The sequence below is a fragment of the Pongo abelii genome, chromosome 2 (assembly GCF_028885655.2).
Source record: "Pongo abelii isolate AG06213 chromosome 2, NHGRI_mPonAbe1-v2.0_pri, whole genome shotgun sequence".
Classification (NCBI taxonomy): Eukaryota; Metazoa; Chordata; class Mammalia; order Primates; family Hominidae; genus Pongo; species Pongo abelii.
Genome location: NC_085928.1, coordinates 137,492,004 through 137,511,262, shown reverse-complemented (window position 1 = coordinate 137,511,262; position 19,259 = coordinate 137,492,004). Strand labels below are relative to the sequence as shown.

The window sequence follows — 19,259 nt, the reverse complement described above, 5'->3', positions numbered from 1 at the left end:
CAAATTAATAATTAATGAGCAAGCACTGGTAAAAGTGCCTGTATTTCCTTAGTCACCAGTGAGGGAGTATGAATGGAAACAAGCTTGATAATCTTACCAAAGAGTTCTTCCACTTCTATATGCAGCCCTTATAACCCATATTATTCCCTGGCGATTTGTTCATCATGGTCCACTCTTTTATCTGTGGTAAAAAAAAAACCACTGTAGCTGTGGAACCATTGATAAAGTTCCTGTTAAGCTATTTAAGGCCTAGGATGCTTTCACCAGGCTTGGCTCTTTAGCCATAATTGGCCTTGCTACTATTTCCTTGGCTGTTTGGAGGCTATTAAAGAGTTGGTGCATTGGGGCTGTCATGCAAGAGGGGAAGTAATGATGATCTAGAGGGAATATATATACTCACGGGAACCCCCCCCCGCAGAAGCAATTAGGAAGTAGAGGTTAGACAAGAGACAGGCACACACATGGAAAGCAGGGGGCTAATACCTGCTAGATCTATGGCCATGGGCTTTTATTTGTGTTGCATATCCAAATAAGGAAAGAGGATGCAAAGATGACATGTGATTTCATGGATAAGAATATCCCTAAAAATCAAGAAGCCTGATTTCTCTTCTCTGCTTCACCATGGATTGCTATAATTAAGTCTTTAAAAGCAACTGCCTAGGTATTTTAGTGATAGATTTTCCATTACGTGTATGGATAATATTCACTTTGCTCTGATTTAACTTACTTGCACATTTCTTTTTAAAGATGGGAATTGACATTTTCCTACTCATTCAGAAAGCTTGGAATGACAATTTAACACTAAAATCTTATTCCAATTTTGTCCTTAAATAACCAGAAATTGCTGCTATTAAAAAAGTACATTTAAATTGTGACCAGTCTTCAAAAAGATCCATCTAACTTATTTAAGAATCTGTGACTACTGAAATGCTCAATTGAATAGTCACAGAACAGAACTTCATATCTTTTAAAGTCTGCAATCTCCTACACTAAGAGTAGAATCTCATATTTTCTTTATTCCAGAACATTCATGGATTTTCTGGTTTGAAAATGACACAACACAATTTTTCAGAATGTAAAATTCTTTCTCCTATGAAGAGGTGATAAAATAAATGGTAGCTGAGCTGTCAGTACTGCCTCAAGAGTATGCCACTTTATCTAGTGACGGCTTTTTACAGACTCCACAGCTATAGGTCTTTTAACTTGCTTAAGCAATTTTATACAACCAAAATCAGGTATTTCATTTGATTAAATTGAAGTTTAACAGAGATGGAAGAAACCAAGATTAGTTCTTTGATCTCTCACTCCAGTAGATCAGAAATAACATTCTCTGTGCTAACTATCCCAGTTTTCCTCTGCCCCCTGACAGAGCCTAAATAACTTCATTGATATTGATGATGAAAGATTCCAGAATTTTAATTCTGGCATGTAGGTCCTCTGTAGAAGACTGCTAGTCAGGACCCCTGCCTGACATATAAGAGGAAGCCGGGATCTAGGGAAAGAAGAAGATTCTTATTATGAGGGTTTCCTGGGCATTTAAGATGTATCCACATTCCTCAGCGGATTCCATGCGTCTGTGGAGTAATGGTAACTATTCTTACCCCAAGAAAGCCTAGCGGCCAATAATTCCCCACCTCTACCAGGGATCAGGATCTGCCTCAGCTTAGGAGTGCTCCTCTCACGGGCTGGCCTAAGCAGAATGTCCTGGAAAAGCGCAGTTTCCCAGGGTGCACAAAGATTCTTCCAATGACTATAATCTCATACTAGAATCTGAGCTCTATGAGAACAGGCACCACATCTATCTTTTTCACTGATGTTCTCTCAATACCTGGCACAAAGAAGAAATTAAAGCATTTGTGAAATGAATGAATACTTGTTAGCTTCAATTGTGGAGTAACCTGTATGCCTAAGAGTGGTATCTCACATAAGCCTAAACATCCTTGATGTCAGGGTGTGGGTCTTAGAATCATCATATTCCCAGGGCCTAGCACAGTGTCTGGCACTGTGTATAGTATTCAATAAATATTTAGTTTAATGATTGAATAAATACATACTGTTTTGAAACCTAAAAAGCATTATAAGATTCTCCTGAACAACTTCCATTTTATATGGTAAGATTTTTTAAATGCTTAATTCTATTTACTTCTATAATGACTGTATTTTTTTCAGATGTTTTATTGATAAATTAAAGAAATAATATGCTAATAATGTTCTCCAAGCCATGAAGCCAAGGAGTCCATGGTTATCAGTATTAGTAATTTGTTGATCAGAATTTCAAAGGACACTGATGACTATATAAATACAACTTTATGATTTTTTGTGTTCAAATAACTAAGCATTTGTGGCATAAAATCATCTATATCTAAAGTGCTCTTTCTGAAGAGAGTTGTTAATTCTTAACCAATTTAGGTAAAATAGTAACATTGTCTCCTATCTAGTCCAGAGCAAATACATCTTTTTCTTTTTATAAAACAAAACTTAGGTATAACTTATAATAATATACAGATCTTAAATGTTCAGTCTGATGAGTTTTGACACTTGTGTACACCTGTATAACCACCATCCCAAATAATATACCTAGAATGAACATTTCTATTACTCCCAAATTTGCTCATGTCCCTTTAGAGTCAATTCCAAACCCTCATCCTGAGGTAGCTACTTTCTGATTTCTATCACCACATGCTAGCTGCCCGTTCTCGAGCTTCATATACATGGAACAATACAATATGCATTCTTCTCTGACTAGCGTTTTTTGTTCAGCATAATGTTTATGAGATGCATGTATGTTATTGCATGTATCAGTATACTTAACCCTTGAACAACACAGGTTTGAACTACGTGGGTGCACTTACATGCGGATTTTTTTCAACCAAATGCAGAGAGAGGAATGTGAAATTCATGTATATAGAAGGCTGACTTTTCATATATGCAGGTTCCTATATGAGAGAGCCGACTGTGGGACTTGAGTACATGTGGATTTGGGTATATGCAGGTGGTCCTGGAACCAATACCCCCAGGAAAAACTCTGGTTCATTCCTTTATAGCTGAGTAGTATTCCATTATTTGAATGTACCACAAATTTTTTATCTGGTCTCTTGTTGATGGAGATTGGGTTATTTCCAGATTTGGGGTATTATGAATAAGGCTGCTGTGAACATTCTGTTTTGATGTTGTTTGTTGTGGCTTTTGGATATGGGTTTTTATTTCCCTTGGATAAACACTTAGAAATTAAACTGGTGTATTAAAGGATATATGTTTAACTTCATAAGAAATTAACAAACTATTTTACGAAGTAGTTATACCTTTTCTGCTCACATCAGGAATATATGAGGGTTCTAATTGCTCCACATCCTTGCCAACACTTGCTACTGTCAATTTTTTATTTTATTTTATCCATTATAGTTGGTGTGAAATGTTATCTCATTGTGGTTTAATTTGCATTTTCCTGATGACTAATGTTGAACATCTTTTCATAGCATATTGATGACTTTCATATCTTCTTTTGTGAAGAGGCTGTTGAAGTATTTGCCTATGTTATATTTTTCCTGACATACGAACATTCTTTATATATTCGGGATATATGTATTAAAAATATTACTCACAAGTATGTGACTTGCCTGTTCTTTTTCTTAATGGCAGATTCTGATGAACAAAAAAAACTTCAAGTTCATTTTATCTATCTTTTCTAGTGCTTTTTGTTTCCTGTATAAGAAATCTTTGCCTACCCTTTGTCTTTACCGTGGGGGGGGTCCCAAGACTACCAATTAGGTTTGACGATTTACTAGAAGAAAAAGCTGTTACACTCATTCCAGATGAAGGCCAAGAAAGGAAAAAGATTGGAGTCAAAGAGAAACAAAGTTTGGTATCTATTGTGAGAAACACTGTGGGCATAAGAGGCATGTAAGTGTGGGAGTAGAATCAACAGTTCTGTTTGAAAAATACTAAATTTAAGCTGCATGTGGGACATCCAAGAGAAAATATTAGTAAGTAGCAAGGGATGGGTAAAACTGAAGACATAAATTAAGGACCCGTCTGTAGGCCATGAACTGAGTTGAAATCCTCAAAGGAATGAGTATAGAGAAGAAAAGAAGTGTGGGGTTGGGGCTGTTCCAATATTTGGAGTAAGAAGAGGATTCAGCAGACCATGGCAAGAGATGGAATGGCCACTTAGGATCTTGTGTTTCTTTTTTTGAGATGAAGTCTCTCTCTGTCGCCCAGGCTGGAATGCAGTGGCACGATCTCGGCTCACTGCAACCTCCGCCTCCTCGGTTCAAGCATTTCTACTGTCTCAGCCTCCCGAGTAGCTGGGACTACAGGCTAGTGCCACCACTCCCGTCTAATTTTTTGTATTTTTAGTAGAGATGGGGTTTCACCATGTTGGCCAGGATGGTCTCGATCTCCTGACTTCGTGATCTGCCCTTCTGGGCCGCCCAAAGTGCTGGGATTACAGATGTGAGCCACTGCACCCGGCCAGATCCTGTGTTTCTTATTGAACTGCCTAAATTCTTCATACATTAATGATATTATATTTTGTCAGTTACATCCATTACAAATATTTTGCTAATTTTTGATTTGTCTTTTGATTCAGTTTATTTTTTACATATTTACTTTAAAATATGTGTTGTATAGTAAAATCCATTAGTTGTTCCTTTGTGATTTTCTCCATTACTTTTAAGGTTAAAACGTCTTCACACTATTATTATTTGTCAATTAAAAATTTTAAAATAAGATTTAGGCCGAGCGCAGTGGCTCACGCCTGTAATCCCAACACTTCGGGAGGCTGAGGTGGACAGATCACGAGGTCAGGAGATTGAGACCATCCTGGCTAACACGGTGAAACCCCGTCTACTAAAAATACAAAAAATTAGCCAAGCGTGGCAGTGTGCGCCTGTAGTCCCAGCTACTTGGGAGGCTGAGGCAGGAGAATGGCGTGAACCCGGGAGGTGGAGCTTGCAGTAAGCCGAGATCGTGCCACTGCACTCTAGCCTGGGAGTGCAAAGCGAGACTCCGTCTCAAAAACAAAAAACAAAAACAAAAAAATTTAAAATAAGATTTAAAAGTCTTCAAGTAACTATTGGTCAGATAGGCACTTGCATTTTTATTTTTATGTTTGCTTGTTTCAGTGCACTTTGGAATTTATTTTTGTGTGTGGTTGATACTTTTTCAAAGATTTGCCAATTTTCCCAGCACCGTCTATTAACTATTTCCTTGCTTACTGAGCTGTGACGTCTTCTGCTTCAATTACTACATTTTATTTAGTTGAATTTCAATGTTAAGCTTTGCAATTGCAAAAGATGACAAAAAGTGTTCCTTCCAATCTTCAAGAGATACTTTGCACAAGAATCTCAATGTGTTTATATATATATAATATATATATAAACTCATTGTGTTATATATATATATAAACTCAATGTGTTATATATATGTATATATATAACAAAACCAACATTTTGTAGAAGAAAAATGCAGGGAGAGGCTAAAGAGAAGAAAATCATGAAGGGGAGAAAATAATGGGTACAATACATTTCCTGTGGTGGAGAAAAAGGTGTTGAAAATATTTCAAAAAATTCATATAACAAATATGTGTTGAGTGCCTTCCCTATACCAGTCATCATTGTCCTAGGTGCCATGAAGTGGTGAATAAGACAAAAGCCTGCCCTCAGGGGCTTAGATTTTAGTGGAGACGTTGGGGAGACAGATTATAAATACACAAATGAATTATATAACTTCAGTTCATGATGATGGGATAGAGTGAATAGGGGAGGTGAAGACAGGCAGGAGGTTAAGAGTGGCCTCTCTGAGATGACATTTAGGCTGAGCTTTAAATCATGAAGAGGCATGGGAAGACGGGGGTGGCAGAAGTGCTCTAGCAGGAGGGAGGAGTTAGGTGCACAGGCCCTAAACAAGGGCAAATAACAGAGAAGGCTGATGTGGCTGTAGCATGAGAATGAAGAGAAGAAGAGAGTGGAAGGAGATAAGGTCAAAGAGATAGGAAAGGGCTTCAGAAAGAAGACTGGATTGCCAGTGGCAATAGGAAGCCTTTGGAGATGTTTACGTGGAGGTACGATATAACCTGTTACAAATTGACATTTACTTGGCTGTTGTGTAAAAAATAATCTTGTGGGGGTTGGGAGGGAGGGGAAGACAAAGGATTCCAGCTAAAAAGGTCTTGTATAAAGAAAAAAGACTAACATACTTTGTTCTTTTAAACATAACAAAACTAAATATTTGACATAATGGGAAGAAATATAAGTGACTAGGGTGTAAGACTACTGAAGGCAGGGATTTCGGTCTGGGTTTTTTACTGGGCATCTCCTGTGTTTAAAATAATCAATCTGGCAGTCATTAAAACTGCATTGAATGATCAAGTGACTATAGCAAATAAATTTTTATTTGTGTAACAAGACTCAGATGAAATGAACAAACAGAAAAGAGCTTCAGACAAGTCTCATGAGCTACAGAACTGGTCTCATAATTGCACGGTACATCAATATATGGAGCAAACAGATTTCAATCAGAGATGGGTAGTTTTATAACAACATTACACTAAGACAAGGTTCAAATTTCAAGTTTAAATTTAGCCATTTTGTTGTAAACTTCTTCTCATCCCTTAGACTATGAGTTCCTATGCAGCAGGAATTATGACTTATTTTTAACTCTCCAGTAACAGCAGAACACATTGTGTATATGTATTCCATAAATGTATATTTAGGGTGTTGGAATTCTACTGAAGAAAAGCTAACACATAGGCAAAATGCTTGAGGAAGAAAATTCGGACAACTTGGCAGCATTTATCATTACTAACATTTTAGTCTTCCAGAGTAAACTTTGAAATTACATTCTAATTTGAAATGATTCTGGTTTGACAAGTTAACTCTTGAGACATCTCAATATGGTATTATGAAAGAACAAAACCATTCATCAACCCTTTCTGCCAATGTTAATTTCTTTAAAAAGTAGGATTTTAATGTTTTTTATTCCTACAGTGACCCTTAAAATTTCTATGTATGCAATCACAAATGTACACACAAGATGCATTTATAAGCTTATTGTGTAGTTCTAAAGACAGTTGGGAAACACATTTTTAATTTTGTTACTGAAATAATTTAAAAATACATTATAAAATTGTCTCTTTTCAATCAACAGCAAAAATCTAGAAAGAGATTATACAAGTAGGCACAATTTATGCAAGTTTATTCATGTTAGAAAAATGAAGTTGCCTAACTTCAAATTGTAACAAGTACTCTTATATTTATTTTTCGTCTTACCATTGATATCAATATATAGCATTTTTAAATGCCTTTAAAATAACTTGGGTAATTTACTTAACAAAGATTCCTTATGTACATTAGCATTATGTACATATGCTAAAATCTGGAAAATTGTTTTCAGCAATATGTAAAATTTCCTGATGATCTCTGAGACTACCTTTGTGATTTATAACTATCATCAGAAAAAGGGGACTTACCGGCTTTTATTCATGAGGTCTGCTCCTCGTGCTTTGTAATAATCTAAATTTGGATGGAATTGATAAGTCACTGGTCTTGGATTTCTCTAAAAAAAAAATACGTTTTTAAAAAGCTAGTTAAATGATTTAATCCATTAACATATAAGAGGACAGCAATGATCATTTTAATATCCCTTCAGAAAAGAATATGTATAATATAAAGTTTAATAATTAGTGTGATTGGGTTTTGCTTTTATTATTCCTTAGTTCTGATTAAAAACAAAAATTATTTATTTTTTCGTCTCTCATAGTTAACATAGATTTATTCATCATTAGATTTCTGATGACTTCAAAATAAAATTTTCAAATATAATTTTCCTAAAATATGATGAATAAAATTATAATAACATCTAAAAACTATATGAGATGTAACACAACCACAAACTATGCCAAGGGACGGAGAGACAAAAGGTGTCAAGGTAACTGCATTTCGGGGGAAGAGAAAGTCATTAGTTTTTTATGACCAGAATGCTAAATGTGTCCACTAGATGGCACACTGAGACTTTCTTGTTCCAAAATGAGTTATTTCAAAATTCAGTAATTCTTTTAAAGTTAGCAATTTCTATGTCATCTATCCTTATTTATGAGTTTAATAAATGGTCAAAATATGCCAGGTAGTAGAAATATTACCAGGATAACCATTACTATACAAAAGCAAATTGACCAATGCACATTTTCACAAAAGCAGCAAAAACACTGCCCTTTCTAGAATGCAACATTATTTATAAACATTGCAGAAATGTCCTTGAATCATTAGGTCCACTGTGTCTGTTTATATGTGTTGCTATTATTCAAACATATCTATTATTTAAATGTTCAAATCCCTCACAGGCAAGTAAAAATTAAACAAATATACTTCTGCTTTACAAAAACCAATCATGTTTACAGCATAATTTAAATGAATACCATAATCTCTAAAATGTTAAATTACATATATTTACCATAAAAGGTTTTTAAAACCTTATAAATAAATGTGTTCTAATGTTTACCTGGGCATATAATTCAAGTTAATAATTAGGTTTTTGAACCAAGGCATGCACTTCCTTTGAGATACGTATCTGGACACAGAAAAGCTGCATATTATCTTAATAGAAAATTACCAATATGCGTAGATATCAATCCTTGGAGACATAATTCCAAGGCACTGATACACTTGCATGCAGGCACGGGGGAGCTGCGGGGGGATATAATTGCTAAGGTTAAACAGTTTGAAATTCATCAAGCTAACAAGCCGCATTTAATGGCCATGATGGACCTTTTCTTTTTCTGCTGAAAAGAGAATATTTATACAGCTCAACCCTTTCATATCTCTTCCAAGCCAGCCCTAATCATCTGACAAAAATGACAATCCCTTGATTTAGCTCCAGCTACTACTCCACTGGTTTGGTATTCAACACAGTTCTACAATAATCAAATCTGAATTGCCTTGATGAAGATAACTGATGCTTCCATGACTACCATACTATTAAGTCTAGCAGTGCAACTTTTCTCTCTCTAGGAATCACATAGGTTTTCTCATGGTAGCTGATGACAACCTGGACCCAAGTATAATGGGAAAATAAAATAGAGGCTAAGGCCACTGGCAGATTGACAGTGCATTCATGATGTATTTTAAAAATTAACTTTCGCAGGACTATCGCTCATGACGAATTTTGCTCTTTATTCTCAGTACCTGGAAATACATTTTGTTTTTGCTAATAAAAAAAGACCCTTTTTCTCTGACTTCCAACAAACTAATAAAGGATTATGTTACTTTTTGCCTTAAAATAATGAAAGAAGGGATCACATGGAGCAATTACTTGAAACATCTTTATAAAGAAATGACAAGCAATTCAAGACACAGAGTGCTGATCTATCTAAGCACTTAAAGCCATTATTAGGAATAATGATCTAACTTGAACATATAAATGAGGCTCAAGTATTGCTTTCACTTAGGCCTATTTAAATTCCTAGGAGACTTACTAGTATCAAAGGGAGAGGTAGTTTAAAGTACCACTGTACTGGAAACAAAAAAAAGAATCAAAAGATGATGTTGAAAAACAGCATTTGAAATGTTAAGAAAATAAAATCAGAGGTTACGGTTGAAAGTTATTCTTTTCTGTTGGGAAGACAGTGATGTTTCTAAAACATAAATATACAGATATATAGATGGATCTAGACCAGCACTGTCCAACAGTGGATCACAAATATCAATTTCACCTATAATTTAAAATTTTCTAGTAGCCACATATAAAAAAGAAAATAAAAAGGAAACAAGTGAAACTAAATGTGATATTTTAATTCAGTATGTCTAAAATATTATGATTTTAACATGTAATCAACATATACAGTTATTAATGAGATACTTCACATTGTTCCTTTTGTACAAAGTCTTCGAAATCCAGTGTGTATTTTATACTTATGGCACATCTCAATTTGGACTAGCCACACTTCAAGTGCTAAACAGCCACATGTGGCAAGTGGCTACTGTACTGGACAGCATAAAATGAAACATCTGAAACACCCGTACACCACTGCATGGCTATAAAAATCAACATCTAGGCATGAACAATAAAAAGGATACCAATACTTTTATACATTAAGATTCAGTAAGTACAGTTCTTCCAATTTACCTATAATTCTTCTCTTTCAACTAAGTTAATTTTATCTCTATTAAATAAGGTTTTAAAAAGTTAAGGAATTTTGGAATACCATCTCACACAAACAACAACCAAAACAAAACCAAATTAAAACTAGGTAACAGGTTAAAATCATTGCTAAAAATACATATATAAATGTACATATAAAGGTAAATGGATAGATAACTGGGACGTACCAAAATGATATCAATGGTTTTCCTAGGGAGACAAGATTAAATGAGCGGAATTCTGACTTTATGCAATCGAAATATTTTAAAAGAGAAACTTGCTCCTTTTTTGGGGGGTGGGGTGGGGTGGGGCGGAGACAGGGTCTTATTCTGTCACCCAGGCTGGAGTGTAGTGTGCTATCTTGGCTCACTGAACCCTTGACATCCCTGGCTCAAGTGATCCTCCCACCTCTGGCTCATTGCAGCCTTGACATCCCAGGCTCAAGTGATCCTCCCACCTCAGCCTCCTGGTAGTTGGGACTACACGCATGCACCAACATGCCCAGCTAATTTTTATATTGTTTTGTACAGATGGGGTTTTGCCATGCTGCCTAGGCTGGTCTTGAACTCCCGGGATCAAGTGATCCACCCACCTCAGCCTTCCAAAGTGCTGTTATTACAGGTGTGAGACACCATGCTTGGATAATATTTGCTCTTCTTAAAGGAGTTTTTTTTTTTTTCCAAATAAAACTTTATAAAAATATGATGATTTCTAACCTTTAAAGTTCTGGAATCTCCTCTAAAATAGAAGAGCTACTAGAATTCTATATATGTAAAACTCTACATGTAAGATAAACCAGACCCCATGAAAACTGTGATTTCTCATTGGGCAGAACATGTTATGTCAACACTTCAACATTATGTCTTCATCTGTATTGGAACAATTGGCAATTACAGTCATGTGTTGCTTAATGATGGGGATACGTCCTGAGAAATGTGTCATTAGGTGATTTCATCATTGTGTGAGCATCATAGAATATATTTTACAAAAATCTAGATGGTATAGCTTATTACACACCTAGGTTATATGATACAGCTCATTGACCCCAGGCTACAAACCTGTACAGCATGTTACTGTACTGAATACAGTAGACAGGTACAACACAGTGGTATTTGTGTACTTAAACATATTAAAACAGAAAAGGTACAGTAAAAACATGGTACTATAATCTTATGGGACCACTATCATATGTGTGGTCTGTTGTTGACCCAAATGTCATTATGCAGTGCATGACTGTATTTTAAACTCATTTTCACACAGTCAGGACTTCAACTGTCACGAGCATTTCCAAAACAATGTTTTTTTTGTTTGTTTTTTTTTTTTTTTTGAGACAGGGTCTTGCTCTGTCGCCCAGGTTGGAGTGCAGTGGCGCAATCTTGGCTCACTGCAAGCTCCACCTCCCGGGTTCACGCCATTCTCCTGCCTCAGCCTCCCGAGTAGCTGGGACTACAAGCACCCGCCACTAAGCCTAGCTAATTTTTTGTATTTTCAGTATAGACGATGGTTCACCGTGATAGCCAGGATGGTCTCGATCTCCTGACCTCATGATCCACCTACCTCGGCCTCCCAAAGTGCCAGGATTACAGGCGTGAGCCACCACACCCGGCCAACAATGTATTTTTTTTTTTAAAATGCATTTGTTTTGGTGAATTTTCCTTTGGAAGAAAGATAGCAAAATGGTAATCATATCTTAACTGATATTAGTCTGTGTACAGAGGAATACCAATTATGTTCCATGTCCTGGGAAGTTTATATAACTATACATAAAGATGCAGGCTGGGTGCAGTGGTTCATGCCTGTAATCCCAGAACTTTGGGAGGCCGAGGTAGGAGGATCGCTTGAGGCGAGGAGTTTGAGACCAGACTGGGCAAAATAGCAAGACCACAGTCTCAACAAAAAATAAAAAAAATTAGCTGTGCATGGTGGTACATGCTGGGGAGGCAGGAGGATCACTTGAATGCAGTTTGAGGCTGCAGTGAACTATGATCATGCCACTGCATTCCAATCTGGGTGACTGCGAGATCCTATCTCTTAAAAAGTAGGACAGTCGAGTATGGTGGCACATGCCTGTAGTCCCAGCTACTTGGGAGGCTGAGGTAGAACAGCTTGAGTCTGGGAGGAGGAGGTTGCAGTGAGCTAAGATTGTGTCACTGCACTCCAACCTGGGCAACAGAATGAGACCCTGTCTCCAAAAAAAAAAAAAAAAAAAAAGAAAAGAAAAGAAAAAAAAAAGGAAAGAAAAAAAAAAGGAAGAAAGAAAAAAGAAAAGTACAGAAATCACAAATTCAAATTCAGTTCATCCTGAGTTTACCATGCCTTTCCTAGGCCAATCACGATGGGCCTGAAGTAAGTCTTTCACAAGATTTCGGTTCATTAACTGCCCAAGTATCACTTAACTCTTTTCTGTTAATGTTGTTGAAACTCTATTTAAAGCTTTTTCTTCAGCATTTTATTTTATAGCAATATAAGAAGAATGCTGAACATCAAACCCATGGCATGGACAGGCTGAATTTTGGGCAGGTATCTTAAAGTCTTGTGGACAAAGTGACTTACAGAAGCAGAACTGACAGTGGTAGATGCAAGTTTTCTAGAAGAAACAATATGCAAACAACAAATCAAAACTAAATAAAGCCCATGCTATGCTTCTGACTTTCCAAAATGCTTTTGTTAATTTAGCATGATCACAAAATCGACTTACAATAATGCTTAAATAACAGCGATGAAAATAAGAGATAAAAACTGAAATCTATCTAAGTTATAGTTAACTTTGTCCACTTCTAAGGTATATATGATAGTAGACTGCTCCTTAATGTAATTTTAGGTAAAACAAACATTCTGTCCAAGAATGAGTTTGACTTTAGATGGTGAACAACTCCCCTTGGCCATACTCTGCACTCTGTAATGGAAGTCTGTAGATCAGCTGACCTACCTCCTCTCTGCCACTCTTACCCCTATGGCAACATTTCAATATTTTAAGTTCAAACTCATTTTGTCATGATGGTATAAAAATATTTAAATGCTAATTCACACTAAGCCTAACTAAATACTAGATGCTACAAGAACTACACATAACTATAAGGTGGTACATATTTTCCTTCTACTGAGTCTAGAGAAATCAAACTCATCCAACAAAGGTAATTACAAATAGTACTTTCTGGACTGATTCCCTAACTCCTGTTCTTTACTCCAAGGTGATATCTCCATTTGAATCATCAAATAGAGACTACAGAAGGAGAAGTCTCATCTTGCTTTGAACAGCACAGTATATTTCAAAGGACTGGCTATTTATAAATATTGGCAGAACTGAAAAGAGCAAAAGAATATCAATTCCAGTGATGCCTGTTCTAATTTATTAAAGTACCAGTAGGAGTTAATGTAGAGGTGAAGTTATACGTTGAAAACAAAAGCACTAGGGTAAATATAACGGCACTCATGTGCTCTAGCGTCAGGCACAGGGTGCCTGATAGGTGAGGCAAGGGATCAGGAGTCAGTGAGGGTTGTACTCAGATTCCTGCTCCATCCATTACTAGTGGAGCAACTGTAAGGAGTTAAGTTACATTCTAAGCTCTAGTTCACTCATCTGCAAAACTGCAGTAAGGATTAATTGACACAATGAGAACTAAGTTCCCAGCACAATACCAGGCACTTGATAAGAACTCAATGAAATGGAAGCTATGGTTACGTTTTGATACCACTGAGCACTGACAGACATGAATCAGAGGGCAGATCTGACAGTTTGACGACCTAAAATTCATGATAAAAAATAGGTGGAAAAAGTGATGTTTCATACTTCAAATAGTTATACATGAATTTAGGATAGATATTGACAAGCATTGTATTTTTTAAAGCAAAAACACATAGAAAAAATATGAATGCTGGATCTCATGTGAGGAGAAAGGCTGTCTTATTTCTCAGAATAGGAGCACATAGGTTTATTAATATGAAAAAGGTGTAAAATCATACTATTAATGCAGCATTTGTTTGCTAGCATATGAGAATATAATAATCAAAGTGATTTCCTGCAGTATGTCCAAATTATTATCATTTTTATAGTTTATTCATCACAATTTTTACATTAAACTGACAAAGTTCTATAGCACTTGTTTAACAGGAAAAAATATTTACAGTATAATGTATGTTTGGCATGAAGAATAGAAAATATTTGACAAATGAAGAATTACTTAGTTTTCTTTCCCCTAATATCTTGCTACCAACCCTTAATTTTCATAGCATGCTAGATTACAAAAGGGGAAAAATAAAGCTCGGAAGGAGAAACAGCACTGTAAAAATATGTCGAACGTTCCTCTTTGATGAAAAATGAGACCCTTAGTTTAGTGAATATGTTATTGCCTCAATGCTGGGGGGAAAGCAACCATCATTAGAAAAACGAATTGCTCAGCTGTTTATAAGCAAAAAGCTCTGGGGGAATTTCTCAGGACCCTAAAGGCAAAGCATTACAGGGTTATGCAAACATATGTTGCAGGTGTTTTAGGGGAGACAGGTGGGCAAACCTCAGCCATGGAAGAGGAGTTAGTTTAATACGCTGTAACTGAAATGAGATAACCTAAATGCATCCAAGTGCAGAGATGCCATGGCACGCGTGAACTAGAGCTGCAGAGCAAAAACTCTCCCTAAAATAATTATCTTGTTAGTGCCAAGCAAACAGAATTTTTCTCTTCTTACAGTCTCATAGAAAACAAACACTGCCAATTGCTTTTTTTTTTTTTTTTTTTTAACTAAAGGTATTTTAAACCTGGAACAAAGAACAGCTTGAAATAGTGATAATTATCTAAAAAAGATAAGGATGAAGTATTGTTGCCTTTATTTCAACAAATATTCCTAAGGAGACAGTTTGTTGTAATGTTCCCTCTCTGGTTCACTAGGCAACATTAGATTTATCATAATTCTCCTAAAGCCTAAGATATTTCTATATTAAAATGCTAATTTTGTCTTTTCTTTTGCCTGTAATTAAAGCTGGAAAAATTTGTGGTCTGATATTCACTGATTGCTAGAGGGTTCACAAAGGTCTCACCATTTCTGTCTCTTATTGCCACTTACTGCCCTTTTCATTAAATATAGATAGAGTAACACAAGGAATCAAAAAGGCAGATATTATAATCCCACATGCTCTCAAAATTATTGCCTTTAAAATACATATGCACACTGTATCAATAAGGGGTATTGTCTGAATATTATCTAAATATTATCAAACCTAGACTTTGTATCTTATTTCTTATTCTTCATTTATCCAAGCGTTGATTTTCTTCTTATATTACTTGTGACTAAGGACAATACTCATTTTACTATACATATTTATGCATAATAGTATATTGAGCTGTACCTTCCTGATCTAAATCACTTTTCTTCAACAGCCTTACCATGAGTTAATTTCATATACTTAGTATAAAATAAATTCACAAAACCTCAGATTTGGAAAATAAAACCCAGTTTTTGTTTTAAACAATACACAAAATTAAAAATGTGCGAATACAATGCATCCATCAAATTAATATAGATTTTCATTAAAAAAGAATATAAATATTTGTAACTTGGTTGTAACTAAAATATTATTTCAGCATCAGGATCAAAATGACTTCTGATTTATTTACTAATAATTCCTATGTATTTTGATGGGAAAAAATATATTGTGAAAACTAGGTATTAAGAATCTTAGGGCAATTGATAGAAAAGTCTAGGTAATTCTCATTTATGCATCTATAGAGTAAACCAAAAAAAGAAAATTTAGAAGAGAAAAAGTTTAAAAAAAAAGGAAGCAAAAACACCGTTAATTGGGTAAAGACACAGACAAAACCTCTGAAGCCATGCCAGCCTCATTTTACATACTGAATAAACCCAATTCCCTAAAGTGACATCCCCATCTATACCCTGGCAAGCCGAGATCTCAGATGGCAGAGAAGCATTTTAAACCACCTGTGCGTTATGCTCGACTTTAGCTTCACACAATAAATAGACACCAAAAGAGAAATAAATTTTTTTCTTTTACTAATGTATTTACATTTTTGAATTTAGCGTGCAGAAAGATGCCAGAGTAACATACCCCCCACCCCCAGTTTGTTATTTATATATATGGAAAGTAGGAGTTTAGGTCTACAAATTTTCTTTGTTGCTAATACTGGGCCTCAAAATATGTCTTTTAGATAACTGGTTGGCTCTTTTCAGTAGTACTGAACTCTTCACCTTTTTCCTTCTTCAATGTCAGTAATGGTGGGGGTGGGAGAGACTTAACTTCAACGCTTTAAGAAATATGGAAATCCATTTGTCTGTTCCTAAGAGCGGTTCCCAATCTTTATTAAAGAAAAAAAGGGAAAAAGTGATCTCAAAAAAATATTCCTAAAGATCCCAATTTGGGAAACAGAGGTAAAGTCTGATATAAAAGTTATCATTGCAAATTTTTATTTTTAGAAATGTTAGAACAGTTTAATCAAGTAACCATCAAAATAGAGGCAATTTAAAAATACTGTTAGAATTTTTGAAGCCCCAAGAATAAGTCCGTGACCCAACAGGACTAAGAACTCTGATTTGGAAAATTTTTCTCCCATCTTCTTTTTCCTATCTTCTTCTCTTTCATCACCTGCTTTTGGAATTGCCAAGGCAACAAAAACCAAGGTCCTGCACCATGAAGCCTGGTAAAAGGAAGCTTTGCACAGCCACACTTTTAATGCAATTGGGGTAGTAATTTCAATGAAAAAACATCTTGGAATTAAAAATTCATTTATTGTAAAAATCCATTCTTACCAAGGTCATTTGCTTCCACTGTATTTTTTGTGGATCTTATTAGTAAAAAGTGAAATATGAACTTTGAAATTTCTAAGTGAAGGGAGAAATCACAATGCAAACACAAATAACACATTGATTTGAGTTGTATTTTCCTGAGTGAGCCTGTTATCTATACAGGAGAAAGTATGTCAAGTTAGACCACAGAGAAGACCATGGAGAAGAGTCCACGTAGATGGACTTTTGCCTTTGCATTATCTTATTCTAGATTCCATGTGTCATTTTAAAAAAGAACACTAATCTTAGATGTGAATTTCTCTAAATAGCAGATAGTGTTGTAAAATATTTTTAATCAATAATCTTTGATACAGCTCAGCCTTAAAACCAACTACTTTAATAATAATGATTGGAAAACCAATTACATGCTGCTTACATAATATCTATGCTATGTGTTCTTAATATTTTTTATGCCATAGAATCCTCTGCTTTCTGGTAAAGATTTTGGTCTCCTTTCTAGAATAATGTTTTAAAAAATGCATAAAATAAAGTATATAGGGTAATAAAGAAAATAAAATAAAAAATAGTAATCAGAATACTGAACAAAGTTGTAATATACTCACATGTGCTTTTATATTAATGATTATATGACAAGATATAGTGGCTGGTATGATCATTAGTATAATTTTAAAGTAGTAATGAATGTAAATAGTATTTCAAGATATCTTCATGAACTGTAGTCGGATAGGAAAACTCTGTGAGTGTTACTAGCGACAGTGTTTCAGATACTGCTAATAATATTGTAGTTTGTTGCCTATACCCATATTTGAAGAAAATATAAATTTCAGTAAGGGCTTAATGAAAATAAAGATGCAAATTTTTCCCATCCAAGTTCCCAGACCCCTTAAATTCCATCAAGAGACCATTTGGGGGCTTGATGCCTTTCTCCAGAAAACTGAAAGGTGATTTTGGCTAACAGCTTTCCTCTTGGGAAGGTTTAGTCTTATGGATACTACTATACTAGTTTCTTAACGCTTTTACTACTGAATGAATATGTTCGGGGTAGTAGTCAAAACATAAAACAAGTGGTTTAGTATAGGCAGCTACCATCAGGACCTATAAGGATCCAGGAAGAAATGCCTGGAAAGCCCCTGCCATGCCAGGATTTAACCCCTCTGATACTGAATTTCTTTAGCTACTTACATATAAGTACTTCAACATTTTAGTAACTGTTATAAGCTGCAACACCAGATGAATGCCAGCCAGCCCTGGATAGGAGTAACATTTATGATTGGGGCACATTTAGATGCACAAGTTTTGGCCCAGATAGCATCCAGTACCTCACCTGAATGAATAAGAAGTCTAGGAGGGGTCAGTGGGGAGAATGAAGGGAGAATGCTCACAAACAGTGAAGTAAGTCGTCTACTTCTGAAGAGCCTACTCTTTCTGTGCTAACTCCTCTGAGAGGGTTTCTATTGCTGTGGGACTGCCGATAGCAGAGAGATTTGTAGTGGTCTGTTCCGTAAGTAGAGCTGTCCACAGATTACTTGATTGTTTTAAGAGGTAGCTGAACTTTCTTAGTCTGCAGCCAGAAATTAACTATTTCTTTTTTAACTTCAATTTTTATTTTAGATTCATGGGGTACATGTACAGGTTTGTTACAAGGGTATATTGCATGATACAAAGGTTTGGGCTTCTATTAATCCCATTACCTAGATGGTGAACACAGTACCCAATAGGAAGTTTTATGGGTCTTGTCTCCCTCCCTCCCTCCTTCTGGAGTCTCTAGTGTCTCCTGTTTCTGGGTTTAGGTCAGTTGAACCCAAGATATAGCTCCCATTTGTAAGTGAGAACATGTGATAATTTGGTTTTGTTTCTGTGTTAACTCACTTAGGACTATGGCCTCCAGCTACATCTATGTTGCTGTAAAGGACATAGTTTCATTCTTTTTTATGGCTGCGTAGTGTTCCATGGTGTATATGTACCACATTTTCTTTATCCAATCCACCACTGACGGGCTCCTAGGTTTATTCCATGTATTTGCTGTTGTGAATAGGGCTGCAATTAACATAAGCATGTATGTATCTTTTACTTAGAATGATTTATTTTCCTTTGGGCATATATCCAGTAATGGGATTGCTGGGTTGAATGGTAGTTCTATTTTTAGTTCTTTGAGAAATGTCCAAACTGCTTTCCATGGCGGCTGAACTAATTTACATTCCCATCAACAATGTGTAAGAGTTCCCTTTTCTCTGCAGCCTCACCAACATCTGTTATTTTTCAACTTTTTAATAATAGTCATCCTGACTGGTGTGAGATGGTATCTCACTACAGATTTGATTTGCATCTCTCTGATGATCAGTGATGTTGAGCATTTTTTCATATGCTTGTTG

The 19,259-nt window shown here is 35.6% G+C and overlaps 1 protein-coding gene across 11 annotated transcripts in view; it reads right to left on the bottom strand.

Moving 5' to 3' along the window:
- The window catches only part of TBC1D5 (TBC1 domain family member 5), a 592,946-nt gene that overhangs the window by 96,141 nt on the left and 477,546 nt on the right, over positions 1 to 19,259 (bottom strand). For all 11 annotated transcript variants that reach the window (XM_063722180.1, XM_063722179.1, XM_063722181.1 and 8 more), the window contains one exon: positions 7,469 to 7,554. In XM_063722180.1, the coding sequence (XP_063578250.1) occupies positions 7,469 to 7,554 (86 nt within the window). The remainder of the gene's footprint in view (positions 1 to 7,468; positions 7,555 to 19,259) is intronic.